At 43.1% G+C, this 17032-nt stretch overlaps 1 protein-coding gene across 1 annotated transcript in view; it reads left to right on the top strand.

The window, feature by feature from the left end:
• Nucleotides 1-12422, top strand: part of BMAL2 (basic helix-loop-helix ARNT like 2) — an 81564-nt gene extending 69142 nt beyond the window's left edge. The window contains exons 13-16 of the mRNA XM_077469070.1: nucleotides 140-248; nucleotides 3501-3588; nucleotides 9826-9934; nucleotides 12047-12422. Of these exons, the coding sequence (XP_077325196.1) occupies nucleotides 140-248; nucleotides 3501-3588; nucleotides 9826-9934; nucleotides 12047-12171 (431 nt within the window). The 3' untranslated portion in view covers nucleotides 12172-12422. The remainder of the gene's footprint in view (nucleotides 1-139; nucleotides 249-3500; nucleotides 3589-9825; nucleotides 9935-12046) is intronic.
• Nucleotides 12423-17032: the final 4610 nt, after the last annotated feature.

Here is a 17032-nt window from a genome sequence, read left to right as displayed (position 1 = left end):
AACATGCATTAGACTGCCTGCATGCAGATGCACGCAACACCTGGCCTTACAGCTTATTAAGTACTAAACACTTTAATGTCCAAAGTCTGGGCACAGGTGCACTTTGAAGTTGATTTCTAATTGATATGTTTTGTTGTAGATACTTCCAAGCGTCCTTACCTCCATGTACCTGGGATGTCCAGTGGGACACTGCTCGGTGCTGCAAACATTGGAAAAGAGATTGCAAAACAGATATTAGAACTGCAAAGGTAAAACTTCCATTGGTTTCCTGTTTCTTAGTTTTACTTTGCTAACACTTTGTGTATGATTCATGTAAACAGTGTGGGGGGAACGTTTCATAATTTTAGGCCCCTTTCATACTTGTGCGACCTGAAAGTTGCATGACTTTGCAGCGATTTTTTTTCCCAGGATTTTGCCGCTACTTAGAGCAATGCCTGTGTAATCTTGAGATCTATGGACCTCAAGTTGCATCAAAGTCAGACCAAAGTAGTGCAGGGATTACTTTTGAAGTCGCACAGATATGAACGGTATTCATTGGAAAACCTGGGGTACGACTTGTCATGTGACTTTGCAGTATCAAGTCGCACAAGTGTGAAAGGGGCCTTAGTCCTATATTTTAAACTTTTTTAGTGATTTGTTTATTGTTCTAGTGTGCACAGGTGTCTTACTGCATTGTCCCAATTAAAACCTGACCTAACTCTTTCCGACTGTTTTAAAAAAAAAAAGGATTTAAAAAAGAAGTTTAATCTGCTTATATTTTTGCCTTCCCTGGTTCCTCCTGTCCCCCCTCATCAACATTTTAAATAAAACCTTTCCGTTTTCATTACATCCCTTATTTTAGATGCAATGATGTCATCACTGAGGCCGCGTACACACGCGGGGACTGTTCGCTCAACTTTGTCCGCTGAACAGTGTTTCGGCGGACAGTCCGCTCGTGTGTGGGCTTTCAGCGGACAGTTTCAGCAGACAGTCTGCTGAACAAAGTTTTTCGGAAATTCCGAAAAACTGTCCGCTGAAACTTTGTTTCAGCGAACAGTCCCCTCGTGTGTAGGCTTGTTCGTCAAACTAAGTTCCGCGCATGCTCAGAAAGGATTTACACGCCGAAGTTTGCATTGCAGTGTATAGGACGTCATTTTCTAGTCCCGTCGTACGTGCCGTTCACGTCATCGCGCACGGTTTCAGCGGACTGTTCGTTCGTCGTGTGTGGCCAAGTCCGTCCATGCTAATTTTGAGCGGACTGTCCGCTGAAACTGTTTGACGGACAAAGTTGAGCGAACAGTCCCCGCGTGTGTACGCGGCCTGAGTCTCTGTGTTTTTCTGTGCAATGCAAGAAGAGCTTGTTGGTGGGAGGGGCCGGCAGAGTGCTGTACAAATTTATGAAAACATCACAGCACTTTACCTCAGTACTTCTCTTAAGAGCCCTCAGCCCTGATGAAAGCAGTGGGTTGCCTTTTGGGAGGAGTTGGTGTTTCTAGGCAGGCTCTATGTGCATACAAACCACCCCCGGTAAGGCCTACTTGTGATGTTGAGCATCTATGACTGAAAGAACTGAAATCTTGTGAGTGAAAGGGACAGGCCAGGGACAGTCAGGCTGTCAAATCCCAGGTTTCCTCTTACTGGGCGCCCTCTTGCATTTCCAAGAGCTTGTGCTGGTGTGCGCCAAAACACCACAGGGGTAACGCTTGGAAAGTCTGGCATTTGATTTACTAGTCTTCCATAACGGCCATGCATGGACATGCGGCCTGAGGTAACTAGGAGCAGCCACAATCGTACGGAAGCCTGCATGCTGAGGTGAGGTGGAAGGGCGTAGCCACGTAGGTCTAATGCAACACTGCAGAAGCCAAATGCCAGGCCTCCGTTAGGACTGCCTGGCAGCGCCCGTAAAAAGTAATCCAGCACGAGGGTGAAGATGACGAATAACTCACCAGGTTAAGTCCCCAGTAGAGTCCCCCTTTACATTGGGTGTCCCCAGTAGAGTCCCCCTTTACATTGGGTGTCCCCAGTAGAGTCCCCCTTTACATTGGGTGTCCCCAGTAGAGTCCCCCTTTACATTGGGTGTCCCCAGTAGAGTCCCCCTTTACATTGGGTGTCCCCATATTTCCGTGTTGTTTAGCCCCCCCCCCTTCTGGCAGATCAGTACTCGCAACCTCTCCTTCCTCTCTCCAGCCATATGACATGTCACGTTCTGCCCTCCTTCCTCAGCAGCACCACACTGAGACTAAGGACAGTTTTCTGTCTCCGTGCCGCTGGCTCCCTCCCGTGCAGGCTGGAGGGAGGAGAAAGCTGAATCCTCCCTCCAGCAGCAGGTTCTCCATCGGCCGCTGCTTTTTCTGACAGGGGTGACACTGCAGTCACTCATGTCAGTGAGGAACGGGGCTCTGCCCCCGTCACCCGTTGTTAATCCCACCACCTGGCCCAGGCAGTGCGTGCGGAATGCAGAGCCAGTCAGGCCATGCACATTGTTTTCTGTGCATGGCCTGTTCTTTTTGAGTGGCTGGGTCTATATTAGGATAGGGAACTGGAGCTGAAGTTTGAATAGCCCCTACATTAGGGTTTTCAAACTGGCGGCCCCCTAGCTGTTGCAAAACTACAAGTCCCATGAGGCATGGCAAGGCTGACAATTACAAGCATGACTCCCACAGGCAGAGGCATGGTAGTTTTGCAACAGCTGGAGGGCTGCCAGTTTGAGACCCCTGCCCTACATTAATCTGGCCTCAGAGTACAGTAAGCATTGTTGCCTTAGGACAAGAAGTTTGTTATTGGCAGGATCACAGTAAAAATAAAGGAAAAAAGTATGAAAGAAAAAACCAATGCAGCCACTATATCACATTTTTGTTCTTGAGCTTAGACGCTCTTTAAAGTATCACTAAGCGCAAAATGTTGTGTTTTTTTTTTTTTTTTTTTTTTTTTTTTTTAGTTTGGGATAGAGTGGAGAGGGATTAGCATGATTTTAAAGCCGCAGGTCAGTGTGACTTCAGGTGTGACCTGTGCGACGTCATGCACAGATGTTTATACAAGTCGCACCTGAAATCGCAATAAAATAGTGCAGGAACCTTTTTTTAAATTGGTGTGGCACCACAAAGTCAGAGTCACACCGATTTAAACTGTTCCATTGCCAACAATAAGGTGCAACTTGTCATGCGATTTGGACCTGTCAAATTTTTTTTTTTTATGACAAATCGCACCGGGGTGAACAGGGACTTGTACTTTAAAACGCATCCTTGCTCAGCCAGTTGTAGGGGGTCCTATTGATTGAACGCTTTCTTTATCCAAGTCTTTCTAATAGCAACAAGGCCAAGACCTTCTTGAACAATTCTTTATCACCTTAGTAGTAAGGGATTGGGACCATCTGATGGATATAAAATTAAAATGTTTAGGAGCCTGTGAGGTATATCCCATATATCCCACCCTACAGTGCCACAGAGTAAGATGGCGCTATGGAAATTAAAAATACAGTGATAACCACAATAACCAAAGTATAAATCCTTTCTGTTTTACAGGTTGCAGTCTCCTCCTTTTAATGGGGATATAAGTCCTACTGACCTTTTAAAGAAATCCCCTCTTGGCATCGGCGCCCCATGCGTGGAGGTAAGTTCAGAATTCTGCAGCCCCGGGAGTGTCTTGATGAAATCACCATGCATCATCCTTTGCCTTGACAATAGTTTTAGTTTACTAAAGAGGCACTCTGCTCTACCACCACACTCATTGGAGCCATGGTATGTGGAGGGGGCGGGAGAGGCCGACTAGTTCTCTTAGGTGCTCACTGAGAGGCTGAGCTGGGTGCCAGGCCAGGCATGGGGGTGGATCCTGACTGTATGATTGTGATCCTTCCCAAGCCTGGACCGGCTCAGTGACATCAACCGGCAGCAGGCTTGACCCCGGTGTCTGCTGAAAACGGAACTGCCCTCCAGTGATCCACAGAAGTACAGCCAATCGAGCTTTGGCTGTACTCCTCCTTTTTAATGTGGAACTTTACCCAATTACTGGATTTTAAACAGTATAAACACTTATTTTTAATGTTCTACATTTACTGCAAAGGGGGCCAGCATGACGTCATCTAGCAGGACTTGATTTTTTGACTAAAGATCTACGTTAACTATTGGGAGACCAATGTATTGGGGTACATGCAAAAAGTGAGAAGAATTTCCCTCTTGGGCCTCATTCAGACAGGTGCTGGCACTTATATTGCATGCATGAGGTGTTTGTTTTGGTGTCTGCATCAGTCCCCAGCTGCATGAAGCTGCTTATGGAACTGGATGCAGATGCAGCCATGTGTTAAAATTTGACAGGTGTACAGGAGTGGATTCCTGTGTTCTGAGCCATGCATCCGCTCTGCACACCTGTAAAATTTTTATATGCAATGGTTTCTGCGCAGCCACTTCCATGGGTTGCCTGCACACAGCAGGGGGCGTAAGCAAACGCCTCCTGCTTGCAGTACAGATGACAGCGCCAATTTGAATAAGTAAAACAAAGATAGAGGCGCCGCTGAAGTAAACTGTATGACATTTATTTTAACAAGACATAAAAGCACTTGCATCCAGGTAAGGTAAATTAAGCACATTGTGGAGTTCTGTACATCACCGGATATGATTCAATGCGTTTCTGAGCGTGCACTCTGCCGTTGGTGATGACAAGCGTGTTCCTTTTTCAAGCTGGTTTGTACAGGAGTGTGAGAGCCTTATATAAGGGGCGGTGATTGGCAGATGCAGTGCATCAATTAACACTCGCATGTATGGACAGTTCAGAAGGCCCTCTAAGATTGGCATCATCTTGTGGCTAGAAACTAAAATTACTCGTAAAAAAGCAATAGAGAGATTACCATTGCTTTGTACAAGCATACCCCACTTTTAAGTACACAATGGGGTTTATTTACTAAAGCTGGAAAGTGCAAAATCAGGCTCACTTCTGAAAGAAACCAATGAGCTTCCAGATTTTATTACCAAAGCTTAGTTGAACAAGCTGGGGTTAGAAGCTCATTGGTTTCTAAGCAGAAGTGAGCCTGATTTTGCACTTTCCAGCTTTAGTAAATTATACCCATTGTGTGCTTAAAAGTGGGGTATGCCTGTACTTAGCAGAACATCAATAGGTACAAAATGAAAAAGATAAAGACATAGAAAAACAACATGCATCTCAAACAAGCCAATTGAAATAAATGGTAAACATGATGTTGAATAATAAAAAACGTATTATTGAATGATATCTAAAAATCCTAAAAGAGAAGCTGCATTCAATTCAATATTATAGTAAAATAGACTCCGCTAATATAGTGTGTTATTGTGAGAAACATTACATACTCACATGATAAATATTGTGTTTGAAATAGCTCTCTATATGTGCATGGGGGAGACCATAATTGGGTAAGTCATATGCATCATTACAAGATGATGCATAGAAATAGATGAAATGTTGGAATGGATGACAGTTGTTTCATTATAAATATGCAATGGAACAAAGCAAACGTGTCAGAAGAAAGAAGGAACAGGGTGATGTGTATATGAACTGCTGTGTAATTCCTCATTCAACCCTCCTGGCGAGAGGGTATCCAGAGAGTATATCCAGTAGGTCTCCCTTTCGCAAAGCTGGTGGAATCTCTCTGCCTCTGGAAGACCCCTGGGTATTTGTTCTGCCACCCAAACTTTGAGGCTTGTGGTCGATTTTTTTTTTTTTTTTTTTTTGTGACCGTTAGCAAAGTAGCGAGGGACACTATGTTTGTCCTTTCCTTCCTCTACTAGGCGATGGTGTTCTCCAAAATGTTTTCGGAGTGGGCAGACCTATGTACAACAAGTAAAATGGGCATGTCAAACAGTAAATAATGAAATTTGATGAACAATTGTAGAATTCATCAAATTTATATGTTTTTTTTTTCCCCTTGGCAGTATTTTCTTTTTTGTAAGTGTATGTGTCCTTCGTGCTACTAGGAATAATAAATGATACTGCCTATCTACCAAATAAGTGAAGAGATAAATGCAAATAATTGCTGCAAAGCCTAGAGTGTTCACAATAACAAAACATAAATACATTTTAACACTTACTGGTATATTCTTTTTTGCCGTGTTTTACGAAAGCACAGGTTTTACATGATGCTTTTTTACAGTGAAACATGCCTTTTGAAAGGGAAGAGACATGATTGTGTGGGTTGTATGGGTTTATCAGGTTTTACTTTACTTGGGGCAATTTTATTTCTAAGATTGGGCACTTTTCGGTATGTCACCCTAGGTTTTGCTGGTAGGATGGTTTTTAGGTGTGGATCCTCAGCCAGAATGTTCCAGTGTTTACTCAGAATATTCTCCATATGTTTATACTGATGATGAAATTTGGTGATAAATCTAGCGGAGTGGTCAAGCGTCTCCTTGTCGGTACATACTGGCTTGCCGTCAAGGTAGAAATTGTGTGCTTGCTCAACAAGAGACTCATGGTATCTGTTATTGAGTAATTTTCTTTTGAGCAGGTGACTTTGTTCTATATAATCTGTGGTGTTTGTACAATTTTGTCGGCAATATTGGCCTTTGGGGATGTTTGGGGTCAACTTGGGGTAATGGCAGGTGTTATAGTGATGCAGTGGGTTTTGTAAAGTTTTTGGCTTGTATTGTCCACTCGTGGTGGCTCAATTCCAAGACAAGGAAAGCTAATGTGTTTTTGTCTTGGACATAGGTGAAGGAGAGTCCAAATGGATTATTGGGATGTTCTCGAAAGTCCCTCACTAGGTCTGGGGGGCCATCCCAGACGATGATTATGTTGTCTATATACTGAGCAAACAAGCAGGACAAAACTCTGGATAGCCGAACCCTGGAAAAAGACTTGAGATCCCATCTTTAATTGAAACACATACATAGCTATGAGTAAGCACTGATTGTGGTGCGAAACGCATCAGATTTTCCTGTACCCTGTTATTCCTTTTGCTGTGGATTTTTGGACTTTGTTTGGATGTGACCCACGTTGTTTCAATTAAAGATGGGATTTCAAGTCTTTTTCCAGTGTGCGGCTATCCAGAGTTTTGTCCTGCTTGTTTGCTCAGTGTGTGTGTGTAATGGTCAGCACCTGGGGCTTATCAATAGGAGACAGAGCCTTAGTCCTCGAGGATTACCTTGGAGTGGCGGTTCATCCTCTCTATGTTGTCTATTTACCGGCTGAAAAATATTAGGTTACTGCCAAATGGGTGGTTGTTCCAAATGTACCTAGATTCCCATAAACCCCTGTCCAGATTTGCATAAGTTGATGCTAAGTTGGCACCCATAGCAGTTCCCTGTATTTGTAAAAAGAATTCCCCGTCAAAACTAAAATAGTTATTGGTCAATATTCTGTTGCATCCAAGATGAACTGAACTTGTCTGGGGTTGGAATATGGGTCTAGGGATAGAAAATAATTCAGAGCCGACAGACCAAAAGCATGTGGTATAGATGTGTAGAGAGCGTTCACATCAAGTGAAACCCATGTATAGGTGGGTTCCCATGTGTATGGATGTAGAAGTTCTAATAGGCGAGTGCCATCTCTTATATAGGATTGGAGATTTTTGGCTAGTGGTTGTAAGAATTGGTCTATATATTTGGAGAATCTTGTTGTGATGCTGTCCATGGTGGCTATAACTGGTCTGCCTGGGTGGGTGGTTTGGTTCTTTATGTATCTTAGGGATGCGATAAAAGTAGAGGGTAGTGTAGTACTCCCTAAGAATAAACAAGGCTTCTGTTTTTTCTAGGATGCTGCTAGATGGTGCATTTTTGACCAGCGTATCGGCCTCGGTTTTGTAGCCTGTTAGCGGGTCTTTGCAAGTTTTATGAATGTGGTGGAATGGGCCAATAGTCTGTGTGCCTCCACAATGTAATCTGTTTTATTTTGTATGACAATCCCACCCCCCTTGTCTGCAGTTTTGATAATGAGGTCTTTGTTATTCATGAAACTATTAAGGGCTGATTGGTCATCCCTAGACAAGTAGCCCAGATCTCTATGATTAGTATTAGGTTGTTGACAGTTTGAGAAAATCTGAATAAACGACCCTATAAAAAGTTTATAAATTTGGGCCCTTGGCATTGTAAGGGTAGAAGATAGATTTGGGTTTCAATGAAATATGTGTAACCGGGGGGGGGGGGGGAGAAACATTGTAAGATGTTGTGTGAACAAACTGAGATCCTCATTTTCATTCTCTTGGTATAGTTGAGTGTGTTGATGATGTCAGCATCAAAATCTAAATCTATAGAGTTGGACAAAGGTGTATTGGGTGATTCGCTGGAGCATGTGGCAGAATTAAGCTGATTATTTGATTCTTTGTTCTGACGTTGGACAGAACATTGGGTGCATGATTGGAATCGGACAGAAGCTACAGTATGTCTGTCTGTGGGGTCATGGGCACTGGTGTTTGGCTCCGGAGTTATTTGCAGTAGGATATGAACTCTAGGGGTATGTTGCATTCTGGCAGAAGAACCACATGGGTCAATAGTAGATTGATTATCAAATGACGAAACCAATGGGGGTGATGAGTCGAAGCGGTACATTATTTGGTACAGCTCTGAGTGGACTGTATACTTCGTTGTGAGGCTTGGTAGTGGTGACATGATTAGTTCTATTATTGTAAAAAGAGTTGAGACTCTTGAGCAGAACTGCATTATGTGTTTTTGGTGTAGTATGTAATGATGATTTTGCCTGGCGGGATATAGTGAGTGGATTGTTAGATGGTCTGGGGTATGTTTGCCATAGGGAGAAGGGGAGGAAGGATTCGGACTATAAATGGCAACACTCCGTGGATCGAGAGTAAGGAGAGAGGGTAGATTGTGTGTATTTTTCTTCCACGAGGAGACATTCTCACTGTTATAGTCATTTAAATCTTTCTTTTTGTTATTCTTTTTTAGCGTGTCATACCAGGTGTTAGGAACTGGGCTGTGGACATTTATAAGCTCTTTAATAAGGTTTTTTAGCTGTTGAACAAATTGATTGTATCCAGATTGTCTGTTGGATAAGGTTCTCTATCCACTCTGAAGTGCAGAATTCTGAGATGTTTTGCCATTCCTTGGAATGAGCAGGTTCCACAAATGGGCATGACTGGATAATACGTAATCCTCTAGGTATATATATTTTGAAAGGAAGCGTTTATCCCACCATTGCGTGTCTGCAGAGTGCATTAGTCTATGTCTTTATCTTTTAAATTTTGTACCAATTAATGTTCTGGCAAGTACTAAGCAATGGTAATCTTGCTATTGCTTTTTACCAGTATTTTTTAGTTTCTAGCCACAAGATGGCGCCAATCTCCGCCACTAGAAGGCAATTGTCCATACATGTGAATGTTAATTGATGCTCCGTAGTTTACTTCAGCAGTGCCTCTATCTCTGCTTTACATGTTCCTGGAGTTTTTGCTTCTGCTTCCCTCAAGAGGCTTGCCCTAAGTACAGAACTGCCCCCTACTATCGTCATTGGACCATCATCTGCTGCCTGTGCATAGACTTATTTAGCCTATCTACATCCACAGGCCTCACTCAGACTGCTGACCCCTGATTGAGGGTTTTTACGCCCTCATCCCCTGTCAGATTAAATATTATGTTTAACAGCTTGCGCCAGTACCACCCAATTGTATGCCCATCTGAATAATGCCTAAGATAGTTGTTTCTAGATTAGAACAAGTGCTCTCATTGTAAGATTTCCCTTTGATTCTTGTTGGGGTGGCAACTGTGAATTCTTTGGATTTGCCATCACTTTGTGTCCTGGTTACACACCAGCTGAGGTTATAGAAACAGTCATAGAAACAAAAGGCTTAGCGCTTGTTTGCTTTAAATGTGAGTGTTATCAATGTGGCATTTGTACTTGTGTTTTTTTAAGAAGTCTTTGACTGCTTTTGTTCAGGTTCAGAAAGACGACTTGGTACAACTGTCCCCTACAGAAATTGAGAAACTAGACGCGTCTTCTCAAAATGACATCTTGCCTTCGTTCCCTATTCCAGATCACCTCCTGAGTAAGTTTCTGCTGGTGTATTTAAAAGCTGATATTTAATTCTCTTATATTTGGTTTTCCTGTACCTGACTTTTCCTTGCTGCAGGTAAGGTAAGAAAAGCTAGGCCACCTTCCCACTCCCAGCCTGTGATTGGGCAGTGAAGAAGCAGCAGGAGTTCACTACTCTTCTCACACTTCCTCCTGTCATCATGTTCCTTGTCCACACATGTGTTTGCAGAAGAGTCTGTTTGGCTTGTAGTGTTTTCCCTCCCTCTCCCAGTCTTAGCTCTGCTGTACAAAGAATCACAACAGACTAATTCCAGTTCAAGTTTAGTACTTTAAGTAATTGTAAACGATCACCTTGTAAAACAACCAATTCAGTTTAACTACTGGCGCACGACAATGTACGGGGCAGGCAAATTGATGTACAGGTACGTCTATTTAAAATTGCCCCTGTGGCGGTGCACGCGCGTGTGCTGGTTGGGACCTCTGTGAGTCTGGTCCTGCGGACTCAATCACCGCGGGGATACCCACAATCGTCTCACGGGGAGGCTGAACGGGGTGATGTGGAAGTAAACATCATCTCCCCATTCTGCCTAGCAACAAGTGACACTGATCTCTGCTCCCTGTGATTGGAGCAGAGATCAGTGTTCACTAACACACAGCCCAGCCCCCCCCAGTTAGTAACACGCCCCTAGGACACACTTAAAGCCTTCACTGCCACCCCCTGGTTAACCCCTTCACTGCCAGTGTCATTTACACAGGAATTGGTGCATTTATATAGCACTGATTGCTGTATAAATGACAATGGTTCCAAAAATGTCTGATGTGTCTGCCATAATGTCGCAGTCACAATAAAAATCGCTGATCGCCGCCATTACTATTAAAAAATAAATTATTAAAAAAATGCCATAAAACTATCCCCTATTTTGTAGACGCTATCAATTTTGCGCAAACCAATCAATAATTGCTTATTGCGATTTTTTTTTTTTTTTTTTTTTCTTTTTTTTTACCAAAAATATGTAGAAGAATACGTATCGGCCTAAACCGAGGGAAATTATTATTTTTTTATATATTTTTGGGGGATATTTATTATAGAAAAAAGTACAAAATAATCAGCTTTTTTTTTTTTAAAAAGGATACTGTTTTTTTTTGTTTATAGCGCAAAAAGTAAAAACCGCAAGGGAGATCAAATACTACCAAAAGAAAGCTCTATTTGTGAGGAAAAAAGGACATCAATTTTGTTTGAGAGCCATGTCGCATGACAGCGCAATTGTCAGTTAAAGCGACGCAGTGCCAGATCACAAAAAGTGCTCTGGTCTTTGGCCTGCAAAATGGTCCAGGGATTAGGTGGTTAAGCTGGCAAGCTGCATCAAAGTAATCTCTCTCTGGCCAGTCCTACTCTGCTCCGCCACTGCAAATGCTACTGTGGACACAATGCCAACAAGGGGCTATCCACCGCTAGAGCGCATTTAGGTCCAAGTACCACTGCAAGAGTGGACTTTTGGCTTTCTCAAGGTTGGGCTCTTGTATATGTAAAAAGAAATGTAGTAACCTCCCATTGTCTCCCTTAGCAAAGAGACTTAAGCTGGCCATAGATGGATTGAAATTTGGTTGGTTTAGCATGGACCAGATTTATGTGTGGCCACTCCCACTCATCCGTGGCTGTAGCTAATGGGCTGTCATTATATTCTGATAATGCGGACCCCCTGCTGTCAAAACACAATGTCTCAGAAGCGAGGATTCCTCCACCTACCTGAGTTGTGTGGATGGAGGAATCCATTTATATTTTTTCATTTAGCCATTGAAAGATCCATCTATGGCCAGCCTTAGGCCAGTTTTGTTATCATTGACACTTCACTAGCAACAGAACCACTGAAATTCAACTTCCATTATTACTAGGGAGCAGGAACTTTTGAATTGTCAAAAGTTTTTTTTTTTTTTTAGTCCCTGACAGTGGGTAAAATAATGTAGGTTGAATTTTACATATCCCTGGGGACAGTTGGTGCAAGAAAAAAAAGTGAAAGGTCATATTTGCTTGCGTTACCTAACCACTGCATGTTAAAGAGATAAAGTGTTAAAAGTATATTAACTCTTCTTGTTATTCACTTTGTTTGTTTCTTTGGTCCCTCAGGTGAGGGTTCTGCTCTTGACTTTGAGAATGACGAAACCACCATGGCCACCCTCATGAACTTATTCGAGGCAGATGGAGGCCTTGGCGACAATGGAGGCCTAAATGATATACACTGGACACTTTAGCAGGGCTAAACACCGACCGCCTTTAACCGGAAACGCACAACCAAAATGTACTGTAATCTACTGGGGCTTAGACACAGTTGTCATTATTTTTGTATTTTATATGTTACAGAAAAATAAACACACAGAGCATTTCCTAAAGGATTCCTCTTCCCACAGGAAGAAAACGTGCAGGAAGACATTTTGGGGGATAGATTGTGCTATATGATACTGAAATATTTTCTTACTTGTTATTAAAGCAGTTTTTCCTTGTACATACTGCTGGGCACTGCGGTTTATTTTTTCATTTTGTATTAGACTACATTCTAAGGATTTGTTGTTGTGTAGCAATGCAACTCTTATGTAAGACACTTTGAGGTGAGGGGTTCTAGGCAGGACTTAAGCAGCTTAAAACAGTAAAAATAATTTAGATGGCAGTTATATAAGTTTATCTGAATACTAAAACAACCTTTAAAATGATTCTAAAGCCTCAAGGTTTTTTCCTTAATGCATTCTATGCATTAACCAGTTGCCAACTGCCCTATAGCAGTGATCCTGCACTTCTGGGTATCGTGCGTGGGTGCATGCTGCCGGATGCTCGCTACCATTGTGATTTTACACAGCGGGAGCCGGCAGACTCTGTCCGCCGGCACCCGCTGATCGTTAGGTACACAGGCAGAATGGCCTGTGTAAACAATGGAGATTGCCGGTCTATCAGTACAGAAGGCATGGGTCCTGTGTCTCTGCAAAGCAGGAACACCGATCCATGCCTTCCACTAATAAAAGCACCTCCGACACTACACTAAAACACTATCTAGGCTCACAGTTAACTTTTTGATCATCCCTGATGTTAACCCCTTCCCAGCCAGTGTCAGTACAGTGACTGCATATTTTTAGCACTGATCCCTGTATTAGTGTCACTGGTTCCCAAAAAAGTGTCAACTAGTGTCTGATTTGTCCACTGCAATATCTCAGTACTGCTATAAATCACTAATCGCCACCATTACTAGCAAAAAAAAAAAAATGTATAAATAAAAATTCCACAAATATATGCCAAAGTTTGTAGACGCTATAACTTTTGGGCAAACCAATCACTATACGCTTATTGGGATTTTTTTTTAGTGGTGCCAATAGGTGAAAGAAGAAAAGGTGCCGATAATGGAGCTGAAAAGGGGGCGGGGTCTGCCCTGGGTGCCACCCATTGCGGGGGCATCATCCTGGCATGCTCCAGTCCTCCCCTCCCCTCCCTCTCCCTCTCCTCGCAGTGAGTCACGGAGCTAAATTGTTCAGGCGGCCACAGTAACAATGTCCTTCCTCCTGTCCTTCCTCCTTTTGCGGCACAGTGGTGTAGTGGTTAGCACTCTCACCTAGCAGTAAAACGGGTCACTGGTTTGAATCCCAACCAAGACACTACCTGCCTGGAGTTTTCATGTTCTCCCTGTGCCTGTGTGGGTTTCCTCCGGGTACTCCAGTTTCCTCCCACACTCCAAAGACATGCAGGTAGGTTAATTGGCTTTTGTCCCAAATTGGCCCTAGTATATGAATGGGGACCTTGGATTGTGGGCTCCTTGAGGGTAGGGACCGATGTGAGTGTGCAATGTACAGGGATAGGGACAATTGTAGACACTCACTCAGGTTGAACTGGATGGACTGGTGTCTTTATTCAACCTTACTAACTATGTAACTATGTGATAGGCGGCACACTGATCCAATGCCGGGACATTAAATCAGTGTGACATGATCACAGGAGGCAGGACATTGTTACTGCGGCTGGGAAATTCAATTCCAGCTTTGTGACACAGCGGGAGATCATTGCTCTGATCTGAACACTGACAAGGCTGCATCTGACAAGCACTGGAAAAGCTGCATCTGAAAGGCAGGCTACATCTGAAAGGCACTTGTCAGGCTGTATCTGACGGGCACCGGCAAGGCTGTATCTGACGGGCACCGGCAAGGCTGTATCTGACGGGCACCGGCAAGGCTGTATCTGACGGGCAGGCACCGGCAAGGCTGTATCTGATGGGCACCGGCAAGGCTGCATCTGACGGGCATTGGTCTGACAGGCACTGGCAAGGCTGCATCTGACAGGCACTGGCAAGGCTGCATTTGACAGGTAGGCTGCATCTGACAAGCACTGGCAAGACTGCATTTGACGGATGCTGGCAAGACTGCCTCTGACAAGCACTGGCAAGCTGCATTTGACGGGCACTGGCAAGGCTGCATCTGACGGGCACTGGCAAGGCTGCATCTGACGGGCACTGGCAAGGCTGCATCTGACGGGCACTGGCAAGGCTGCATCTGACGGGCACTGGCAAGGCTGCATCTGACGGGCACAGGTGGGCTGCATCTGACGGGCACAGGTGGGCTGCATCTGACGGGCACAGGTGGGCTGCATCTGACAGGCACAGGTGGGCTGCATCTGACAGGCGCTGCTGAGGCTGCATTGATTTCTTGTATCATGTTTGCAGTCTTTGACCATCTCCTGTATTATGTCTGCTAGAGGTGCACTGAATGGAAATTTTGCTAATATTAGCAGTGTGTTTAAGTAAGAGATTGCAGACATGATACAAGAGATGGTTGGAGATTCTTGACCTTTTCTTGCACTAAAAGTGGCAATAATGGCCAACAATAAATTCATATTAATTTAAATTGATGATATTAATTAAAAGTCAAATATAGGACAATTATATATAAAAATATAAATATTTTTTTAAAACTGTCATTTTTGGCTTTCGGCAAAGTACATCCTGCATTTTTGGTTTCGGCACCAAAATTTCCATTCGGTTCACCCATAATTTTTTTACCAAAATACGTAGCAGAATACATATTGGCCTAAATTAATGAAAACATTTGAATATTTTTTTTTTTTTTTATTGGGTGCGTTTCATAGCAGAAAGTAAAAAATATTTGTTTTTTTTAAATTAAAATTGTTGGTCGTTTTTGTTTATAGTGCAAAACCCCCCCCCCCCCCCCAAAAAAAAACACAGAGGTGATCAAATACCACCAAAAGAAAGCTCTACTTGTGGGGGAAAAAAAGGACAAACATGTAAAACAAAATGTATCTGGGTACAGCATCGCATGACTGTGCAATTGTCAGGTAAAGTAACATAGTGCCGTAAAAAACGGCCTGGTCGTGAAGGGGGTAAATCTTCCGGAGCTGAAGTAGTTAAGGTAAAAAAAAACTGTTCTGTAGGACCCCCCCAGCGCCCCCCTCCCTCCTTTATTCTTACCTGAGCCCAATGTGATCCATTAATGTGCATGAGAGCAGCTGTCTCCCTCCTCATCGGCAGATTAATAGCAGCAGCAGGGTTGTCCACTCTCTCCTTTACATTTTGCACTAGCAATCATGCCCCTAGCTTTGGCGATTTGCTCTCACCCCAACATCCATGGTGTTTGCTGTGGACAACAAGAACATAAATGCGTTCTATTTGCTTTCTTTATATTACTAATCCTCAAGTTACTTTACCTAATCTACTATCTTTACTGAGTCCGTTCTCATGACTTTCTGGCCTCTTTGATTCTCAAACGACGCTCCCTTACATATTTAAGGATTCAATTAACATCCTCTATTGAGATGCTTTACAGGGCTAATTATACCCTGCTTTTTAAAAAAAAAAAAAACTTTGGGAAGACCGCCGTCGCTGGGCAGACTATTCTCTCTGGTTTGGCAGAATCAACTATTAAATTACATTTTTACCTAGGATACTTTACTATTTCAGAACCCTACCAGGAGCAGTCCTGACGGGAGACTTGCAGCATCTGCAAACTGATGTCATCCATTGTCTATGGGTTAACAAAAAGCCTTGGATTAATAACTTGACTTTGTATGCCTCCAAAAATAAGGGGTGGGCTTGGCCTTCGCAAATTAACTAGTCTACTTTCAAGCTGCTCAAATTGCCCCAAGCCGATACCACTGCTAAAGAACCTACACTCCTTTGGGTCCTTTTGTCCTTTTTGCTATAGGTTGTCTATTGTGGCCTCCTTGCTGTCTGCACCCTCCTATGTCCTACTTTTATTGCATTTGTTGGCTGTCTGGGACAGAGTACATCACCGCAAATCTCTCTCATCCCCGTATACACCGTTTGGTTTCTATTTTCTGCAATCCAGATTTCCCATCTGAGTTGGTACCTTCATTGTTTCAGTGGTGGCTTAATAAGGGGGTTATTAAGCATTGGCGGCTATCTCAATGGGGAGTAAATGTCCACCCTACAACATTTTAAGGATACATTCCAGTTGCCCCCCAGTGAAATATTTAGATTTATCCAAATTGCATCCTTTGTCAGACCTAAACTTAATTTACTAGCTGGGCCTCTTACACTTACAAATTTCGAATTATCTTGTCAAACAAGGGACCTTTTGAAGGGACGAGGGTCTGCGGTTTATGCTTCCCTCACTCATCCAATTTCAAAGTTCTCTTACATGAATCAATGGCAAAGGGATCTAAATCTTACCTTTGACTTGTCTGAATTGCTTATGCTTTATCTAAAGTTTCCATTAATACAACGCTAATGGAAGCCAATTATAAAACACTTCTGCTTTGGTACTTGGTCCCTACCCGGGTGGCTAAAATGCATCCCTTCCCACCACCTACTTATTTTCGATGTTGGGGGCGACGCATCATATTTGGTGGCAATGCCCCCTTGTGACTAAATTTTGGATTTGGATATTTAATTTAATAAACTCTGTGATGGGAGTAAATATCCGTAGATCCCCAAAGGCAACCCTCTTTCAAATGTTACCTGATGAGGTTCCCAGGAAGGCAGTGAAATTGATCACAAATATATTGTTAGCCACAAGAATTACTATTACTAAACATTGGAAAAGTCGGCAATTCCTCTTGATTATGTAAAGAGCAAACTTAACTGGATTATGGTCCATGATAAGG

This window comes from Lithobates pipiens, unplaced genomic scaffold (genome assembly GCF_037356315.1).
Source record: "Lithobates pipiens isolate NorthernLeopardFrog02 unplaced genomic scaffold, aLitPip1_a1.2 Scaffold_8, whole genome shotgun sequence".
NCBI classification, from domain to species: Eukaryota; Metazoa; Chordata; class Amphibia; order Anura; family Ranidae; genus Lithobates; species Lithobates pipiens.
This window is presented reverse-complemented; position numbering and strand designations above follow the sequence as displayed.